The sequence below is a fragment of the Lynx canadensis genome, chromosome B2, assembly GCF_007474595.2.
Source record: "Lynx canadensis isolate LIC74 chromosome B2, mLynCan4.pri.v2, whole genome shotgun sequence".
In the NCBI taxonomy this organism is placed as follows: domain Eukaryota; kingdom Metazoa; phylum Chordata; class Mammalia; order Carnivora; family Felidae; genus Lynx; species Lynx canadensis.
The window spans coordinates 119,181,612-119,202,453 of NC_044307.1; the positions used below are offsets into that span (position 1 = coordinate 119,181,612).

Sequence of the window (20,842 nt, forward strand, 5' to 3'; positions counted from 1 at the left end):
AAAAAAATCTGCTAAGGAGGGCACAGTTATGTGGAAGGAATGTGGAGGGCAAAATGGTACAAGTAAAGGGAAGATGCTTGGGAAGCCTTTGTTCAGATAGCATGGGACGTCCTGGATAGTTGGGATGTGAGCAAATGAGAACTTTTTTTTTTTTTAATTAAGATTTCAGTATTTTTTTAAGAGCAGTTTTAGGTTCACAGAAAAATTGAGAGGAAGCTACAGAGATTTCCCAGATATCCTCTGCCCCCAATGTATGCATAACCTCCCCCACCCCCACCAGTATCTACCACCAGAGTGATACTTTGTTACAATTGGTGAATCTGCAATGGGTGACCGGTCACTATCACCCAGAGCCTACAGTTTACTTTATAGTTCACTCTTGGTGTTGTACATGCTGTAGATTTGGACAAGTGTATAATGTCATATATCCATCATTATGGTATAATACAGAGTATTGTCACTGCCCTAAAAATCCTCTGTGTTCTGCTTAATAATCTCTCTCCTCCCCTACCCCTGGCAACCACGATCTTTCTATACTGTGTCCATAGTTTTGCCTTTTCCAGAGTGTCATGTGGTTGGAATCATACAGTATGTAGTCTTTTCAGGTTGGCTTCTTTCACTTAGTAATATGCATTTAAGGTTCTTTCATGTTGTTTTATGGCTTGATTCATTTCTTTTTGGCACCAAATAGTATTCCATTATCTGGACATGTCTGTCTGTCTATCTATCTATCTATCTATCTATCTATCTATCAATCTATCTATCACCTACTGGAGGACATCTTGGTTTCTTCCAAATTTTGGCAACTATGAAAAACAGGCTTTAAACAGAAATAAATTAAAAATTGAACTAAGTTAACATGAAAGAAAGATGCTGTTATCATCCACATGTAGGTTTTTGTGTGTACATAAATTTTTAGCTGCCTTGGGTAAATACTAACCATGATTGCTGGATTGTATGATAAGAATATGTTTAGTTTTATAAAAAAACACCCACTGTCTTCCAAAGTGGCTGAAACACTTTGCATTCCCACCAGCAATGAATGAGAGTTTCTGTTGCCCTGTATCTTTGTCAGCATTTGGTGTGGTCAGTGTTTTGGATTTTGGCCATTCTAATAGGTGTGTAGTGATGTGTCATTGTTGTTTTAATTTGCATTCCCCTGATGGCATATGACATGCAACATATTTTTATATGTTTCTTTGTCATCTATATATCTTCTTTGGTGAGGTTTCTAGTAAGATCTTTGGCCAACTTTTTAAACTGAGTTGTTTGTTTTCTTATTGTTGAGTTCTAAGAGTTCTTTGCATATTTTGGACTATAGTTATTTTTAAAAATATTTTCTCCCAGTCTGTGGCCTGTATTCCCATTCACTTGACATTTTCCTTTGTTTTCACAGAGCAGAGGTTTTAATTTCAGTGAAGTCTAGCTTATCAGTTATTTCATTCATGGGTTATATCTTTGGTGTTACCTAAAAAGTAATTGTCATACCCAAGGTCATCTAGATTTTCTATGTTATCTTCTAAGAGTTTTATTGTTTTGCATTTTATATTTAGGTCTGTGATGCATTTAAGTTAATTTTTGGGAAGGGCATGAGGTCTCTGTCTAGATTCACTAATGTGCATGGATGTGGATGTCCAATTGTTCCATCATTTGTTAAAGAGACTGTCTTTGCCCCCATTTGGTTGATTGTATTTCTTTTGCTCCTTTTTCGAAGATCAGTTGACTGTTTTTGTGTGGATCCATTTCTGGGCTCTCTCTGTTCTGCTCCAGTAATGTATTTGTCTATTCTTTTGTCAATACCAGACTGTCTTGATTATTATGGCTTTACAGTTAGTCTCGAAGTTGGATAGTGTAAGTCCTCCAACTTTATTCTCCTCCTCTAATATTGCACTGGCAACATGCATTGGCTATTCTGTTACTTTTTTCCTCTCCATAGAAGCTTTAGAATCATTTCACTGATGCCCACAAAATAATTTGCTGGGATTTTGATTGGGACAATTAAGTACTTTTAGTGTAGTTGTACTTTCTTCCTTGGTCTTACATGGCATTGTAAGAAAAAATTTCTTTTGTTCACTTTTAAGAAATATTAGCATGATCTATTCTTGTCAACACAAATAGGTACCTAGATATTTGTGGTAGGTGGGGGATGGTGATGGTTTCTGGAGCCCATTGTATGACATCAAATAAGCAATTAGCTCACACATAAGAACAGCTGAACCATATTAATGTTGATCTTAAATTATTCTAGTTGGTAGAAAAATTTTTTTTATTGTTTTTTTTTTAGTTTTTTTTTTTTAATTTTTTTTTAACGTTTATTTTTGAGACAGAGAGAGACAGAGCATGAACAGGGGAGGGGCAGAGAGAGAGGGAGACACAGAATCTGAAATAGGCTCCAGGCTCTGAGCTGTCAGCACAGAGCCCGACACGGGGCTTGAACTCACGGACCGTGAGATCATGACCTGAGCCGAAGTCGGACGCTGAACCGACCAAGCCACCCAGCGCCCCGGTAGAAAATATTTTTGTTGCCGCAAAGGAACTTCTCTTTTGACCACAAAAATAAATTTTATCTCTACATTGGGTTGGTATCAGAGATCTCAGGTAATATAAACACAAACAGAATCATGGGTACATACCGTGGATTAATGGTGTTACAATTCTTAGAGTGTGGAATCACTTCCTTGAGATTTGTTGAAAATTTAAGTTTCTCCTTTTAGGGACAGTACTGTATTTGGTGGGCCTAACAGAATTTCTCCTTGCCTTTCTTTTGTATTTTTAGTACTATCCTAAGAAATTGATTGAAGATATTCTGGGGAGATTTCTAAAATAACAGTGTCAAAGACAAAGGTTAATCTGTCACTTTAAGTAGGTATGATATTAAATAACCCAAGTAAACCAAGAAAGAAAATTTTATCAAGATTTTGCTTCACACATTGGGAATATCTTTCGTGTGTACCTTTGTTGAAATATCAAAAGATAGTTTGCATACCTTGCAGTGGCATGTCGAACTGCCATTTTTAACTATGCTTCAGGTAAAAGGAAGCTAGCCATTTATCTTAGAGGTCACTATGGAGACAGATACATTCATTCAAGTCGTAGGCAGAAGAAAAATACAGTATAACTTGAATCTTAAGATGCCTCCTGTTAATTAAGTTAAATTAAGCCTGTTGAAAGTGGGAATATGAATAAGGTCTTACTGGAATGAAGACACACGTTTTTTGAATTGCTACATACTTGCAGGGCTCTGTGATGAACCTTCTAGTCGGGTCTTCCTTGAACTAACATGGATAGTCTGAGGATGCTTTGTGGAAATCGTAAGGTGTAGGCAAGAATTCAGGACAGATCTGGAAGATTGATTTATAAATTTCTTTCCTTTTTTGGTTGATTGGTTAGTAATTGTAGATGGTTAATATTTGTCACATAGACTGGATATTTTGTCATTGACCAGGTTTATCAAGCAAAGTGGTTGGATATTTTTATATGACTATTTGGATTATTCTGGAATTCTCTGCTCTTGCTTTAAATTTATTAAATTTAAATCTCTGGCCAGGGTGTGCTATGCTTATAGCGAGATAGGAACATTTTTTTTAAGATGAAATTTATTGTCAAATTGGTTTCCATACAACACCCAGTGCTCATCCCAACAGGTTCCCTCCTCAATGCCCATCACCCACTTTCCCTTCCCTCCCACCCCCCATCAACTCTCAGTTTATTCTCAGTTTTTAAGAGTCTCTCTTATGGTTTGCCTCCCTCCCTCTCTAACTTTTTTCCCCTCCCCCTCCCACACAGTCTTCTATGTTTCTCAGGATCCATAGAAGAGTGAAAACATATGGTATCTCTTTCTCTTTATGACTTATTTCACTTAACACTCTCCAATTCCATCCATGTTGCTACAAATGGCCAGATTTCATTCTTTCTCATTGCCGAGTAATATTCCATCGTGTATATAAACCATAATTTCTTTATCCATTCATCAGTTGATGGACATTTAGGCTCTTTCCATAATTTAGCTATTGTTGAAAATACTGCTATAAACATTGGGGTACAAGTGCCCCTATGCATCAGCACTCCTGTATCCCTTGGGTAAATTCCTAGCAGTGCTATTGCTGGGTCATAGGATAGATCTATTTTTAATTTTTTGAGGAACCTCCACACTGTTTTCCAGAGCGGCTGCACCAGTTTGCATTCCCACCAACAGTGCAAGAGGGTTCCCGTTTCTCCACATCCTCTCCAGCATCTATAGTCTCCTGATTTGTTCATTTTGGCCACTCTGACTGGTGTGAGGTGATATCTGAGTGTGGTTTTGATTTGTATTTCCCTGATGAGGAGTGACATTGAGTATCTTTTCATGTGCCTGTTGGCCATCTGGATGTCTTCTTTAGAGAAGTGTCTATTCATGTCTTCTGCCCATTTCTTCACTGGATTATTTGTTTTTCAGGTGTGGAGTTTGGTGAGCTCTTTATAGGTTTTGGATACTAGCCCTTTGTCTGATATGTCATTTGCAAATATCTTTTCCCATTCTGTCAGTTGCCTTTTAGTTTTGTTGATTGTTTCCTTTGCAGTGCAGAAGCTTTTTATCTTCATGCAGCCCCAATAGTTCATTTTTGCTTTTAATTCCCTTGCCTTTGGAGATATGTCAACTAAGAAATTGTTGTGGCTGAGGTCAGAGAGGTTTTTTTCTTGCTTTCTCCTCTAGGGTTTTGATGGTTTCCTGTCTCACATTCAGGTCCTTCATCCATTTTGAGTTTATTTTTGTGAATGGTGTAAGAAAGTGGTCTAGTTTCATTCTTCTGCATGTTGCTGTCCAGTTCTCCCAGCACCATTTGTTAAAGGGACTTTTTTCCATTGGATATTCTTTCCTGCTTTGTCAAAGATTAGTTGGCCATACTTTTGTGGGTCTAATTCTGGAGTCTCTATTCTATTCCATTGGTCTATGTGTCTGTTTTTGTGCCAATACCATGCTGTCTTGATGATTACAGCTTTGTAGTAGAGGCTAAAGTCTGGCATTGTGATGCCTCCCACTTTGGTCTTACTCTTCAGTATTACTTTGGCTATTTGGGGTCTTTGGTGGTTCCATACAAATTTTAGGATTGCTTGTTCTAGCTTTGAGAAGAATGCTGGTGCAATTTTGATTGGGATTGCATTGAATGTGTAGATTGCTTTGGGTAGTATTGACATTTTAACAATATTTATTCTTCCAATCCATGAGCATGGCATGTTTTTCCATTTCTTTGTATCTTCTTCAATTTCCTTCGTAAGCTTTCTATAGTTTTCAGCATACAGATCTTTTACACCTTTGGTTAGGTTCATTCCTAGGTATTTTATGCTTCTTGGTGCAATTGTGAATGGGATCAGTTTCTTTATTTGTCTTTCTGTTGCTTCGTTGTTAGTGTATAAGAATGCAACTGATTTCTGTACATTGATTTTGTATCCTGCAACTTTGCTAAATTCATGTATCAGTTCTAGCAGACTTTTGGTAGTCTCTTGGGTTTTCCATGTATAATGTCATGTCATCTGCAAAAAGTGAAAGTTTGACTTCATCTTTGCCAATTTTGATTCCTTTGATTTCCTTTTGTTGTCTGATTGCTGATGCTAGCACTTTCAACACTTTGTTAAACAACAGCGGTGAGAGTGGACATCCCTGTCGTGTTCCTGATCTCAGGGGGAAAGCTCTCAGTTTTTCCCCATCGAGGATGATATTAGCTGTGGGCTTTTCATAAATGGCTTTTATGATGTTTAAGTATGTTCCTTCCATCCCTACTTTCTCGAGGGTTTTTATTAAGAAAGGATGCTGAATTTTGTCAAATGCTTTTTCTGCATTGATTGACAGGATCATATTTTTCTTATTTTTTCTTTTATTAATGTGATGTATCACATTGATTTGTATCACCATGCATCCCAGGAATGAATCCCACTTGATCATGGTGAATAGTTCTTTTTATATGCTGTTGAATTCCATTTGCTAGTATCTTGTTGAGAATTTTTGCTTCCATATTCATCAGGGATATTGGCCTGTAGTTCTCTTTATTTGCTGGGTCTCTGTCTGGTTTGGGAATCAAAGTAATGCTGGCTTCATAGAATGAACCTGGAAGTTTTCTTTCCCTTTCTATTTTTTGGAACAGCTTGAGAAGGATAGGTATTGTCTCTGTTTTAAATGTCTGGTAGAATTCCCCAGGGAAGCCATCTAGTCCTGGACTCTTATTTCCTGGAAGATTTTTGACAACTGATTCAATTTCTTTGCTGGTTATGGGTGTGTTCAAGTTTTCTATTTCTTCCTCTTTGAGTTTTGGACATGTGTGGGTGCTTAGGAATTTGTCCATTTCTTCCAGGTTGTCCAGTTTGTTGGCATATAATTTTTCATAATGTCCCCTGATAATTGCTTGTATTTCTGAGGGATTGGTTGTAATAATTCCATTTTCGTTCATGATTTTATCTATTTGGGTCATCTCCCTTTTCTTTTTGAGAAGCCTGGCTAGAGGTTTATCAATTCTATTTATTTTTTAAAAAAAGCAACTCTTGATTTCATTGATCTGCTCTACAGTTTTTTAGATTCTATATTGTTTATTTCTGCTCTGATCTTTATTATTTCTCTTCTTCTGCTGGGTGTAGGATGTCTTTGCCATTCTGCTTCTATTGTGCTGTTAGATTTTGTATTTGGGATTTTTCCTGTTTCTTGAGATAGGCCTGGATTGCAATGTATTTTCCTCTCAGGACTGCCTTCACTGCATCCCAAAGCCTTTGGATGGGAACATTTTTAAATGTTGTACTCCCTTCAAGGACTTTAATCAACAATTCACTGGACTGACAAATATTTATCAAGCTCTTATTGTATTCAATAAGCTGTGCCACACATTAGCAGAATAGAAGATAACTGAGAACCTAGGACATGGTTTCTATACTCAAGACTGTGTCTTTAGCAGAGCAGATACTCAATCAGTAGTTGTTGAATAATAAATCAAGTAAATAATAAATAAATAAGTCTCTTGATTTGTAAAGAAACTAAGAAAGGAAAACCAGTAGGGCTTTGTTTTGTTCTCTGCTGTATCTCCATAGGCTGGAATAGCCAGGTGTATCGTAGGTCCTCAGTGCATATGTGAATGAATGGCCAAATGACCATGTACTATCTGTGCAGCCAAAATTATTGGAATCCAGTGGAAGCACATCACTTCCATCTGGGTTAGTTAGGGAAGGCTTCTTGTAGTAGTGGGATTTTAATTAGAGAAAGGGAGGGCCATCTAGAAGTAGAGGATGATGTGGAGGCACCTGAGGAGATGTTGGAAGCTGACAGCGGGAGCATGGTGCTGGTGGGTGATCACCAACAGTCAACTTTAGAAAGCTTAGGAAGACTAGTTTAAATTTTTCTGTAGAGACAATGGACACTAAAAGGGACAGTTTATAAATATTAAGCTAAAGGTGTTATACCAAATGCATTGAGGAGAAGACAAATTGTGAAAAGCACATTCATGGGGCTTGGCTAGTAAAGGAGTTAATGAGAGAAATGCAGGAATCAGACAGTGTCCGTCTTGTTTTGAGCTTGGTTGACTTGGATAATAAAATAATAATAAAAGCATAATCACAAATGGGAAATCAGAAGGGAAAATTAACTTTTCGTGGGAAAACTTTTGTGTTTTCAGTCTCTGAGTGTTTTAAGTAACAAGAGCACTTCGTAGCAGGCCGAGAGAAATCTCAGAAACACAGATGATGTGACCTGAGGCATCTTAGGAGTGAGTAAAGACTAGGATCAAGTACAACTAGTGAGTATCAGTGATATGATGACTGATGTTACCTGAAAGCTGACCAGAGTAAGGAATAGCACGGAGGAATGCGGCCTCTGGCCTGGGCGCCGAGCACAGTAGGGTGGCAGCTGCAGTCATTCCCAGTGTTTTGGGGGTACTTAAAAAGTGTCCCTTCATTTGCAGTGTGACTTTTTCCCTTTTAAGTTTGAAGAGCCATTATACAAATAGTTCCAGGTAGGTAACACATTTGGAGGTATCGGTTATATATACACTGTCTTGTAAGATTAAGCTAAAATCCTGTAAGTATTACACAATATACTCATTTATTCTTACTGATAAAAATAGTCTTAAACTGCCCCCAAATGTGGTATTAATTTCTTTATCTTTATTTTAATAATAATATCCTGACATATTTACGTTGAATTACTTCTATGTAGATATCACAGAGTTGAAGCTTACTCAATTCTAAGCATATTTTGCACTTCAAAGGTTCTACCTAGAACTTTTGGTCATCTGGGGTGCCACATTGCCACTTTTTAAGGGAAAGCAATTGCTAAGGCCTTGCACTGGTAGAAAATCTAGATGGGTCTTTAAGCTATCTCTCATCTGCTTGGAGGGTGCTAGGAATGATGGTTATAAGCAGAGTTGGTCCTGGACGTGTGTTAAATAGAAGTGGGGCTCAGAAGGAGGTCTTCAGGCCAATTCTCTCCCTTAGCATATGTGCTTTTGTATTTCAATCCCTGTTACATATAAGCATAGAAAACAATATCCATCTTCCAGCTCAGACCCTCAGTATTTACCTATCCCAGACCTAAGGATGCAAGTGTAACACTGGGCTTTTGCCTCCTGGAGGCCAGGGGTAATATTCCAAAAATGAGCTGATTTTAATGTAGTGAGCATTCTAGTTTTTATTTTTCCTCCCCAGCTTATTGAGATATAATTGACATATAACATTGTGTAAGTTTAGGGTATAGAATGTGATGATTTGATATACATATTTATTGCAAAATATTTGCCACAGAGACTTTATTTAACACATCCTTTACCTTTACCTAATTATATTTTGTTGTTGTTGTAGTGAGAGCATTAAAGCTCTACTCTCATAGCAAATATTCATGTATATGATACAGTATTGGTAATGTAGTTACTGTGCTTCCATTAGATCCTCAGAACTTATTCATCTTGTAACTAAAAGTCTTTGACCGGGATTCCTCATTTTTCTGCCCCTGCTTAAACCACCGTTTGATTCTCTATTTTTTTGAGTCCAGTGTTTTTAGATTCCACATGTAAATGAGATCACACGGTATTTCTTTCTCTGTCTGCCATCTTTCACTTAGCACAATGCCCTAAACTTCTACCATATTGTCACAAATGGCAGGATTGCCTTCTTTTTATGGCTGAATAATATTTCATCTTATATAAATACCACATTTTCTTTATCCATTCATCATTGTACACAGGTTTTTTTCATGTCTTGGCTATTGTGAAATACATTTCAGTGAACATAGGAGTACAGATATCTCTCTGAGACTGTGATTTCACCTTCTTCAGATATATACCTAGAAGTGTGTGGGATTGCTGGATCATATGGTAATTCCAATTTTAAGTTTTTGAGGAACCTCTATACTATTTTCCACAGTGGCTGCACCAATTTACTTTCCCATCAACAGTGCACAAGTGTTCCCTTTTCTCCACATCCTCGCCAGCATTTGTTATCTCTTGTTTTTTTGATAATAACCATTTTAACAGCTGTGGGGTGATATCTCACTGGGGTTTTGATTTGCATGTCCCTGATGATTAGTGATATTGAGCACCTTTTCAGGTACTTATTAGACATTTTTGTATGTCTTATTTGGAAAAAATGTCTATTCAGGTCCTCTTCCCATTTTTAAATTGGATTGTTTGTGTTTTTGCTATTGAGTTGTAGGAGTTCCTTATATATTTTGAATATTAACCCCTTATCAAATATATGACTTGCAAATATTTCCTCCCATTCTGTAGATTGTCCTTTCATTTTGTTGTTTGTTTCTTTTGCTGTGCAAAAGATTTTTTTAATTTGATATAGTCTCGCTTGCTGATTTTTACTTTCATTGTTTGTTCTTTGGTGTCATCTCCAGAAAAAATCATTGCCAAGACCAGTGTCAAGGAACTTTTTTTCCTTTGGTTTCTTCTCAAGAGTTTTTTTGGTTTCAGGTCTTATGTTTATGTCCTTATTCCATTCCTTATTAATTTTTGTGAGTGTGTGTAAGATAGGGGTCCAATTTCATTCATTCTTTTGCATGTCGATGTCACTTTTCCCAGCACCATTTATTGAAGAGGCTGTCCTTTCTGCATTGTGTTTTCTTGGCTCCATTGTCAAACATTAGTTGACCATCTATGCATGAGTTTACTTATGGGCTCTAGATTCTGTTCAGTTGGTCTATGTGTCTGTTTTTATGCTAATACCATACTGTTTTGATTACTGTTGGATGTTCTGTATATGTCTCTTAGGTCCATTTGGTCCAAAGTATAGTTCAAATCCAATGCTTCCTTTCTGTTTTTCTATCTGGATGATCTATTCATTGTTGAAAGTGGAATACTGAAGTCCCCTACTATTATTATATTGCTGTCTGTCACTCCCTTGAGATCTGTTAGTATTTGTTTACCATATTTAGGTGCTGCATTGTCTTTGCCTCCACTCATCTGCCTTCTTGGGTCCACAGCTTGTGGAAGATTAGGGAATGAATGGGCATGAGAGATGAGTCCCTTGCTCTTTTTCCCCAGTTAATGGAGACATGGAAGAGAGTGAGTGGGAAATGTGTAGCATAGGAATAGATGAGAACGAGCCCTTTTAAGGTGAAATGAAAGGTAGAATAATTAAACTTTGATCATCACTAGCAGGGAAATAAAATGGCTATAAAATATTAACATCTAGTAATTTACTATCATCATCCTAACTCTTGAAGAGTTTCTTATTTCTGAAATTGCAGTGATAGCACCGAGATTACATAGAATATTAATTTTACAAGTTTATTTTAAACCAGTTCCTAGCAGGAATAACTGCCTTTGTCTTCATGGAATTGCTGAGAGTTTATTAACAACCAATCTATGGGCCAATCATTTAAACAACTAGTGATCCCAAGTAGTTAGTTGATTGGGAAATCTTGATCACCTGACACTTATCAGTGGTGAAGGAAAAGCAGACGCAGATCTGGTTGGTGAATTCACATGTCTGAGGCTCCAGGTGGTGGGCGCGTGGACTTTAACAGTAGCAAATAGCCATGGATGAGAGAAGGACAAAAATTCCATGTAGAAATAGGAAGCTTCCAGCATTGCTAGGTGGAATATTTTTGGAGTGGGGTTAAAGAACTGCTTTTCAACCTGACATCTTCAGGCATAGGCAGTCTCCTGTTTCTGCAAATACCTAATGAAAAGCCACACCAGTGTTCTTGGATTTACGGATCCAATTTGCCAGATTGAAGGACACTTGCTCTTTTTAACTAACTGAACTAGCCGGCCCCTGCATGCCAAGTTTCTGTGGCAATATGACCTCAGTGATCTCTCTTCTCTATTGTGGAATGTAGGTGATAAGAATGGAGGTGAGCCTGATGATGCTGAACTGGTAAGGCTCAGTAAGAGGCTGGTGGAGAACGCGGTGCTCAAGGCTGTCCAGCAGTATCTGGAAGAAACACAGAACAAAAGCAAGCCAGGGGATGGGAGCTCTGTGAAAACTCAAGAGGCTGATAGGAATGGCACTGACAGTGACAACAACAGGAAATGAGACCCCAATGCAGGCAGGCCCCCCCGCTGCTCCGTGAGAAGCATCCGGCTCCCCTCTGCTGAGTCAACGGACTACTTTGCATTGTGCTGTTTAAATGTCTCTTGTCCAAGCTGTGGAGATCGCCTAATACTTTCGTGATCAATGTGTTTGCATTTCTGAAGCACAACAGAAGAGAATGGAGTGCCGTGGCTAGCAGAGGAAACTCACTTATGAAAGAATGGCCCAAGTTTCACCTACCCTCAGCCATGGCCAAGGGAAAGGGGACTTTGGGTTATGCCTCATGGACTCAAATTAAAGGCCTTGGAAGGGGCCTTGCCATAAATGGAATACTGCCATTTATATTGCTTAGCAGGGCATTTGACCACTTTACCTGAGGCCAAAACACACACACACAGCTAACAAGTGCTAAGTTTAAAATAATCACTGTTGAAATCGTTTTCCATACTGTCAGTCCATAATGTCTCACACTTGTCCTGTGTCTGCTGTGGCTATGCAGTGATTTTTATTTACCGTAAATTCGTTTCATGCAAATTATATATTTTTGGCAAAATGCAACCTTTTCTATAACATGTGGGCAACATTTTAAAGGTTTCTTTTAGCCTTCTTTTGATAAGTCAGTGTGCCATATTTAATGTCTTTCACTGGCATTTGTATGTAAAATGTATTATATAATTTTTTTTTCCCCTAGGCAAGAAACCTATTGGATTCCGGGACTTAATTAATGAAGCTTTGCGTCGAGAAAGGATGGGTCTGAAGTCCAAAGTGAAACAGATAAAGGAACTTTTATTAAAACCTGAGACTCAGGCCAGGATTAGGAGGGAGCTTTTTGAAGGAAGATCTGTTAACAACAGTAATCAAGGAAACCAGGTTGATTTCGGCGCAACTTTGACGTAAGCGCTACGCTGTTATCACGGTACCATAGTTAATGAAACCTTTTCAGATGATTTCATAGGTCTTTGGTAAATACCAAAAAGTGTTTTCATGGTGTCCACACAACAGCAAACCAACATTTGGTAAGGAATGAATAATTTCCTGCCAAAGAAAACAGATTCTGCCCTGTTATGTTTTAAACTCAACTTGTGTTCTGGTATGTTTGTTTCTGTACTATCAAAAGTTACTTTATAGAAAGGACTTCTTAATTAGCCTTTGTGAGATGTTCCTTGGGTTCTCACAGATAAAATACACAGACTGAAAAATCATTTACATACAAAAAAAAATACAGTGTTTTAAGGATCACTTGCCTTCTGTTGATGTGATTTTTGTTGTCATTAAATCAGAAGTAGTATTGTCCACATATGTCTGTATCTAGTGTTACTTTTAATGGGGATTTGAATGTTTATTGAACATTAGTACTTGAATGAACATTTATAAGCGTAATTATTACAATTACTGGTTAAGAATGTTTTATAATATCCATATGTATTATTTTTCAATGATCAAAATGTAGTTTGCTTTTTCATTTCTTAATGAATAAATGTTTGGGATTTTTATTTTCTACTTTTCTGAAGATAAGCCCTAGGTCTTACTGTATCCCTTATAATCTGAATTTGTTTGCACTGGTTCATTTTTAAAGAAAATTCTTGAAAAATTTCCCCCCACGTGATAATCTTTGGTAACAGCTTTTTCTATGGTCATTGCAAAATGGCTGCTACTAAGAGATCATGTTGGAGAGGAAATTATTGGAGATCAAATATGTAATCATTTCAGATACAAAATCCAGCTTACTCATGGATTTTAGCTATTTTTTCACTGGGTAAATTCTACATTTATTTATAAATGAGTTTATGCATTTTCATGCCTCTTAATAAATGTATTGTTTTTCCCTTTTTGCCTCTCCCTTTTTTTTCCTGATTCTTGGAAGTTGTTGTATCTGTGTTGGTAGAATGAAGTCATCAGCAGGAGCTCTGATCGCTTTAGTGTTTTTTCACCTTTATTTATGTCCTTATCCTTCATGCTAAGATAGCACTGTTGCAGAGCATCTTCTGCTTTAGATTTTTAAATCACCTCAAATCAGTCAGCCTCACAGAGAATTAACAACAGAACGTGAAATGCAAAGAAAATCTAAATAGCATCTCACAAACTGCTAATTATGTGTCAGTGAAGTGACAGCAGGAGTGAAGATGAAAGGAGCAGAACCTTCCAGATGCAAAGACAGGGAGCTGCTTACCGTGAAATCCCTTGGTGGTGTAGAGGGCTTTCCTTAAATAAACCTTTAAGATAGGAAGCAAAGATATTTTGGGACTTGCCTTGTTTTTCAAATGAAGAAACAGACTCGAGGAGGCTGTGAATGCCTTTTCCAAGGCCATTGCTATTAGGGAACTGGCCCTGAACTACACCCAAGGGCTCCATCTCAACATTCCAGAGCTCTTTACACTGTTGCATTAATCTAGGTTAACAGTACTTCAGGAGAATTAGATCTTCTCAGCCTATTTCCACAAATATCTTTATTCTCAAGGAGCTGTTCCAATCTTTCCAAACAATCTGAAAGGTTCAAATAGTGTCTTCTTTGCAATCTGGGGTTACAGGTCTTACTTTAGTTAAGAATTGTTGCTTTCATCGGTTAGATACCTCTGTGCCAGGTGATTGAGGCACACTATTACATTTCTTCCCTTCAGTGACCCTCCTAGGAAGTTACTAGGACTCTTTTACAGCTTGGAAAACTAGGAAACTTGGGGCGCCTAGGCGGCTCAGTCTGCAAAGTGTCCGACTTCGGCTCAGGTCACAATCTTGTGGTCCTTGGGTTTGAGCCCTGCTTCAGGCTTTGTGCTGACAGCTCAGAGCCCGGAGCCTCTGTGTCTCCCCCTCTCTCTCTGCCCCTCCCCCACTTGTGCTCTGACTCTCTCTCTCTCTCTCTCTCTCTCAAAAATAAGTGAACATTAAAAAAAAAGTCCTTTAAGGAAACTAGGAAACTGGAGCTGTAAATGGTTAAATGGCTATGAAGCTGAATGGCTATTTATAAAGCTAATAAAAGGTAGGGCTAAATTTAGACTAGGGTCTTCTACTTCAAAGCCATAGTCTTTCCACAATGCAACACTTCCTCTCTCTACCAAGTACAATACATTTCACAAGTTAAGGATGGGTCACTTTCTTTTGACTCAGCCAGCTCCCTTGTAACTCTGAAGTTATATGAATGTACACGAGAGCTGTCAGCTGATGTGATGGAACTGGAGGGGGGGAAAAAACCCCAGATAGTTAATTTAGAGATTAAAGATTCTAATCCTTATCAGTGAAATCTTCATTTAATCAGGTTTACAGAGATCATGGGAAATATACAATAAAATATATTTTCTTCATGATTCCATTCTAACAACCAAATAAGAATTGGCAAAAGTCTAAATTTGGGATCTGAAATACTCAAAAGACCCTTCCGCCACTGTTCAAACTCATAGAATAATCCCTCGCTGGGTCTCATCGCCAGAATATGTTGTCCTAAAATGGTAGTATATGTTATGTAGCCTTGGCTTCTGACAGGGAGGCTGCATGGGTGGTCAAAGAGTCTCAGTTTGGTCCAGGAGGTGGATTGTGGCTTCTAGACCTTCCACCACTGAGAAGCCATCTCGAGCAAACCAGCTCACTTATCTGAGCCTCTGTTGCCAAATTATAATCGGACACAGTTTGGCCAGGTGACTTCCAGGGATCCTAGACTCTGTGACTGCCCCACAGTGCTGCTCATGCTAGCTCCACTGTCTCGGCGGGCCACCCACGTGTGAGCCCTTTGTGACTCTGAGTGCATCCAGTGTCAGTAAGATGCTTAGTGTTACATTCTGTTCCCTTTGTGTTGGTTCTCAACTTGAGGTAGGGAAACTGCAAGGGCACACACTCACATTTATAACAAAATTCCAATATTCTACAATCACTGGAAGAATAGCAGATCCTATATGAATGTTAAAGGGATGTTAAAAATAATACACACACACACACACACACACACACACACGCATATGTTTCATGCTTATTTATTTTTCGAAAGAGAGAGCGTGAGCAGGGGAGGGGCAAAGAGAGAGGGAGACAATCCAAAGCAGGCTTCAGGCTCTGAGCTGTCAGCACAAAGCCCGACTCAGGGCTTGAACTCACGAACCTCGAGATCATGACCTAAGCCGAAGTTGGATGCTTAACTGACTGAGCCACCCAGGTGTCTCCAAAATAATATTTAAAAAAAATTTTTTTTAATGCTTATTTCTGAGAGAGACAGAGTGTGAGCAGGGGACAGGCAGAGAGAGGGAGACACAGAATTTGAAGCAGGCTCCAGGCTCCGACCTGTCAGCAGAGAGCCCAATGCGGGGCTCGAACTCACAGACCAAGAGATCACGACCTGAGCCGAATTTGGATGCTTAACCGACTGAGCAACCCAGGCACCCCCAAAATAATATTTTTTTAAATGTTTATTTTGAAAGAGAGACAGCACGTGCATGTGTGTGAGTGGGGGAGGGGCAGGGAGAGAGGGAGAGAGAAAATCCCAAGCAGGCTCCACGCTGTCAGCACAGAACCTGACTCGGGGCTCAATCCCATGAACCAGGAGATTATGACCTGAGCCAAAATCGAGAATCAGACACTTAACCAACTGAGCCACCCAGGTGCCCCAAAATAATTATTTTCACTAGCAGGACAAGATTCTATCAGCTTTGAACATGGTCCTGTTTATAGAACCATATTATTGTATTAATCTATTTCTTAGTCTAGAGTAACTAAAGCCCTTTGAGATGTACTAGATTTATATAGAAAGCATACTTAAGATTCAAACTGTTCACTCCAAAACCCCAAATGTGCCTCACCCAGGTGTTCTATCAGCCAGATGTTCTCCTAAGGAGGTGAATAAAGCAGTCTTGACTTCATATCTAGACATCATTTCAGACCTATAACTTACTTACACTTCTGCACTTTATCACAGACGTATAAACCAGCTACCACATTATGTAACAAATTAAGATTTATTTCATTATATAATTAGGGTCAACAAACTTGTAGAATCTCCAAACATAAATTGAATGGGTAATCTATTGTCATCCATTGTTTTCATCATGTTCAAAACTCTTCTGTAATAATGAAAAAATTTTAGATGCATTTCTGAATTCCAATTTTTTCCATGTAAAGATAATCCACATAAAAAATAAATGGACCCAGTGTACTTAAAAAAAAAAGTTTCCAAGTCCCTACATGAATTTGGTGGCAGACACATGCAAACAAGACAAAGCCTTGGATTATTTCATTCACAGTGAAAATGCACACTAGAGAAATTCACTTTGACTCAGTGAATTTAAAATTCTGATAGTAGCTACAGCACTTTTCCCCTGGATCCCTGTTCCAGGAATAAAAAGGTAATTTGAGAGCTGATGGAAGGTAGTATAATCATCACTAGTGTAATACACTCAAAACTACTTATTTGCATCTATTAAGTGCAAGTGATAAATTTAAGCATATTGGGACGATCTTAAAATGTAAATGCAGTAGGGGGCGCCTGGGTGGCTCAGTCGGTTAAGCCTCCGACTTCAGCTCAGGTCACAATCTCGAGGTCCGTGAGTTTGAGCCCCGCGTCCGGCTCTGGGCTGATGGCTCAGAGCCTGGAGCCTGCTTCCTATTCCGTGTCTCCCTCTCTCTCTGCCCCTCCCCCGTTCATGCTCTGTCTCTCTCTGTCTCAAAAATAAATGAAACGTTAAAAAAAAAAATTTAAAAAAAATGTAAATGCAGTAGTTATTCCTGTACGTATTCAGTTATTAGTCACTTATTGGAAGATCATTAAGTTCTGTTATATCATCAAAGATAGGAATAATACAACTGAGAAATCAATTCATGCTTTCTAGTAGGCTTATGTTACTTTCCCTTTAGTGGTTCAAGTTATTTCTGAAAAACCACTATCCTGTGACACTACCCTATATATTTATGTGTTGTACACTATTCTCTGACCCATCTGCTTGCAGTGCTGTCAACTTAAGCAGTGATATGACATATGGGGCTCTTGTTCTTAAGTAACCTTATAGCAAATTGGCACAACTCTTCAGTTTACTCCCCACACTTCCTGCCAAAAACCATGTGGCACAGAGTGACCATGATAATGTCTTTGAATCAAAGTGCACTGTCCTTTCTTTGCTTGTTTTTAAACCACATATATGGTACCTTATCCATAATTTAAAAAAAGGTTTTTTTTTTTTTTTCTGTAAATGCTCATGTGGGATATATAAAGCTGTAGGCGGTGAGAGAACAAAGAATAAGTCTTATAACTGGACAGGAATTACTGTGCTGAGAAAGGAGACAAAAGTGATATGTATGCACCAGTCCAAAAAAATATCTGATATGGTAATTGAGGCAGAGAAAATAGAATGAATATGTAACAGTGCGGAGAAACTAAGTATATCTTTTTAAGACTCTGGAAGGCGAATCTGGAAGCTATTTTTGTCAGGTTCATGCTTGAGAAATGTCTTTACGGAGGGGCATATGATAAGGGCTTTTGATGACTTCATGGATATTTGTCACACCTAGTGACTTCCCAGCATCTTCTGAACACCTTCCTAATTTGGGAGGAACTTCCTACCTTGTGAGCCCCGTTTCCCCAGAGTAGAGGCCCTGAGGTAGAGGCCAGGAAGTCAACTCCTCAGCCTTCTTTGTCACTGGGGTTCAGACATGTGACCTGGGCTCCGCCGAGCAAGAGGGTGACTGCGCATGGAATCAATCTATTCTGGTGAGATTTCTATCCAGCTCTCAGAAACAGTAGTGGGAAAAGTGCTATCTGGGGGACCCCACACCCTGTGTAGGTAGTATACAGTGGCAGAGTTGGCGACAGGGTTCCCCTGGAGCAGCTGGTGGCGTAATGGAGCATCATTCCTGCTGCTTGGCCACCCAGCCTGATTTGCGGGACCTTCTGGGGATTCCGTGAGCTATTGAATATCTTTTGCTATAAAGCTCCTGTTCCAGTTAAACTGGCTACAGTTGGTTCTGTTGCTTACAACTAAAAATCCTGATTAATACCAGCTACGCTCCACTCAATCAGTGTTCCAGCACAAAGCACAGCTGGCATTTTGAACCGGACACTTCTCTGTAGAGTGGGAAGTTGCCATTCCTGGTTTCCAGGCAGTAAACGTCAGTAGCAGTCTTCAGTTATTGTGCCAACTTAATGTGCCCCAGACATTTCCCAAATCCCCACCAGTGGGGCAACATAACCTCCAGTTGGGGGACACACTACTGAGTAGTGCTTTCCTAGCCACATAAAAGAGTTAATGCTCCAGGGCATCTGGGTGGCTCAGTGGCTTAGGCGTCGACTTCAACACGGGTCATGATCTCACAGTTCAGTTGGTGGGTTTGAGCCCTCATCTGGCTCTCTGCTGTCAGCGGGGAGCCCGCTTCAATCCTCTGTCTCCCTCTCTCTCTCTCTCTCTCTCTCTCTGCCCCTCCCCGGCTCTTACGTGCTCTGTGTCTCTCTCAAAAATAAATAAACATTAAAAAAAAAAGAGTCTGTGCTCCCTTTCATGGCCATTTTTACAGCAAGTAATTTAGGCCTTGAACCAATGCTCAATGGGGCTCTGTCCACACTTTGTCAGGTATCTGGATGGAAACAGAAAAACGAAACCACCTGCACATTTTATACAACACGGATCAAAATGCCTACTTACTGTACATGGAAAGTGGCTGGAAGGTTCGATTGTGATGGTAATGGTGTCATTGTTGAAAGAATTTTGATGGTTTATATAAATTGGGGGGCCAACTTAGAAATTGAAAAAAGATGACCTCCAAATTCTAAAGTAGTATCACATGGTGCGGAATATAACAACAGGGCTATTTCTTATTCATTTCATGAAAACATAAGTTAAATATTTTACATTATGTGCTTAAGAGGAAAAGTGTATAATAAACAGATACAGGGATATTTTAATGTAGTAAATTAGAGCTATGTTAGAAGAATAGAAATGCTTTAATATATGAAAATATTAATTTTCCCTGAGAGGCATGCTAGAAAGATTTTAGCCATAAAAACGGGAAAGAGCTCTTCCTATGGGGCTTCACTGAAACCCAAAGAAAGGTGGCTCTCTGAGTCAAGTGACATGCATGGAAATATAGAGAAGAGTTAAATCGAGCATTCCCAGAAGAGGAATGTAATAAATAAAAGAGAATGAGGACATCACATTAACTATAGATTGTAGAGGACTCAAACTTTATGTTTTAAGAGAAATGACCAGTCTCTATTGCATTCAGAATGTCTGCCTTTTATGCTTATGGTAAATAAAGCCTATAGTTTGTTGCTTTCCACAATGAAGTATTTTTAAAAACTCAGTTACTCTCTGAGATCTACCTAGAAGAAAATGGTATGCCTAGGCCTGGGTGGATTGGATTATTGGATTATTGGATTATTGTTGCCAATTCTTCACCCCTCCCTTTATCCTTTTCCATGTGACTGCCTGTTTTGTGTGACTTTACAGTTAATCCCATCGAAAGCAGTGTTATTTCTCAGGCCCTGTTGATGGCGCCGTGGCCACGTGACTTGTTTTGACCAATGGGATGTACGTGGATGTGAAGCAAGCAAAGGCTTGAAATTTGGAGATCTGCAGAGCAAAGCTGAACCAATCTTTCAGCCTGGAGCCAAGCCCAGCCATGAACAGTTGTGCCCCTGCAGACATGTGGGTGAGAAAGGGATGCTTATTGTTCTATGCCACCTGGTTTCTTGTTATGCAGCATTATTGTGGCAGTAGCTGACTAGGGTGGGACCTACAAGTCAAACTGAAACACAACAGAAAACTTGAGCAAAATTATACCCTCCACCCCCCCACCCCCCCAAATGTCATAGTATCCAAGCAGGATGTATCATTTTGGGGCTCTATGAATTCCATGTCACATAATTTCATACGATATCATTTACTATTTTTGCTTTCAAATAACATATACAATACGTTTATATATGAATATAAAGTATTAACAGTGATGAGTTCTGAGTGGTGGGATTACAAGTGAGTTCACTTCCTATTTTGTGCATTTTGGTATTTTCAAAATGTCATATAAGAAACATTTATTCCTGTAAATAAAATCTTAAATGCTGCTTTAAAAGAATCTATTTATAATCTATTCAGCTATCAGACAGTCTCTTGCATTGCAGCCCTAAAGAAGTGCTACATACAGATGACATTACTCAGAAATCAGGCCGATTCATGCATTCATTCATCCATTCATTCATTGTGCGTTTCCCATGGGCCAAATACTGGGCTGAGTGCTTGGTAGGTGAAAGACCCATCTATTGGAATGATGTATTTTTTCCTTTCTCTATAATCCCTGTTTCCCCTCATCACCCACCTCATTTCAGGCACCTGAGATGACCAAAGCCTACCATGGGAAATCCAGAGGATGAGGGGGCACCTGGCTCTCAGACAGG

The 20,842-nt window shown here is 39.0% G+C and overlaps 1 protein-coding gene across 8 annotated transcripts in view; it reads left to right on the top strand.

Annotated features, from left to right (window-relative positions):
* Nucleotides 1-20,499, top strand: part of AKAP7 (A-kinase anchoring protein 7) — a 158,542-nt gene extending 138,043 nt beyond the window's left edge. For 3 of the 8 annotated variants that reach the window (XM_030316350.1, XM_030316351.1, XM_030316355.1), the window contains one exon: nucleotides 11,297-12,268. In XM_030316350.1, coding sequence (XP_030172210.1) covers nucleotides 11,297-11,493 — 197 coding nt within the window. In that variant the 3' untranslated portion in view covers nucleotides 11,494-12,268. Of the gene's footprint in view, nucleotides 1-11,296; nucleotides 13,322-19,898 lie in introns of those variants that run through there. The other 5 variants (XM_030316349.1, XM_032593250.1, XM_032593251.1 and 2 more) reach the window with 5 other exon arrangements.
* Nucleotides 20,500-20,842: the final 343 nt, after the last annotated feature.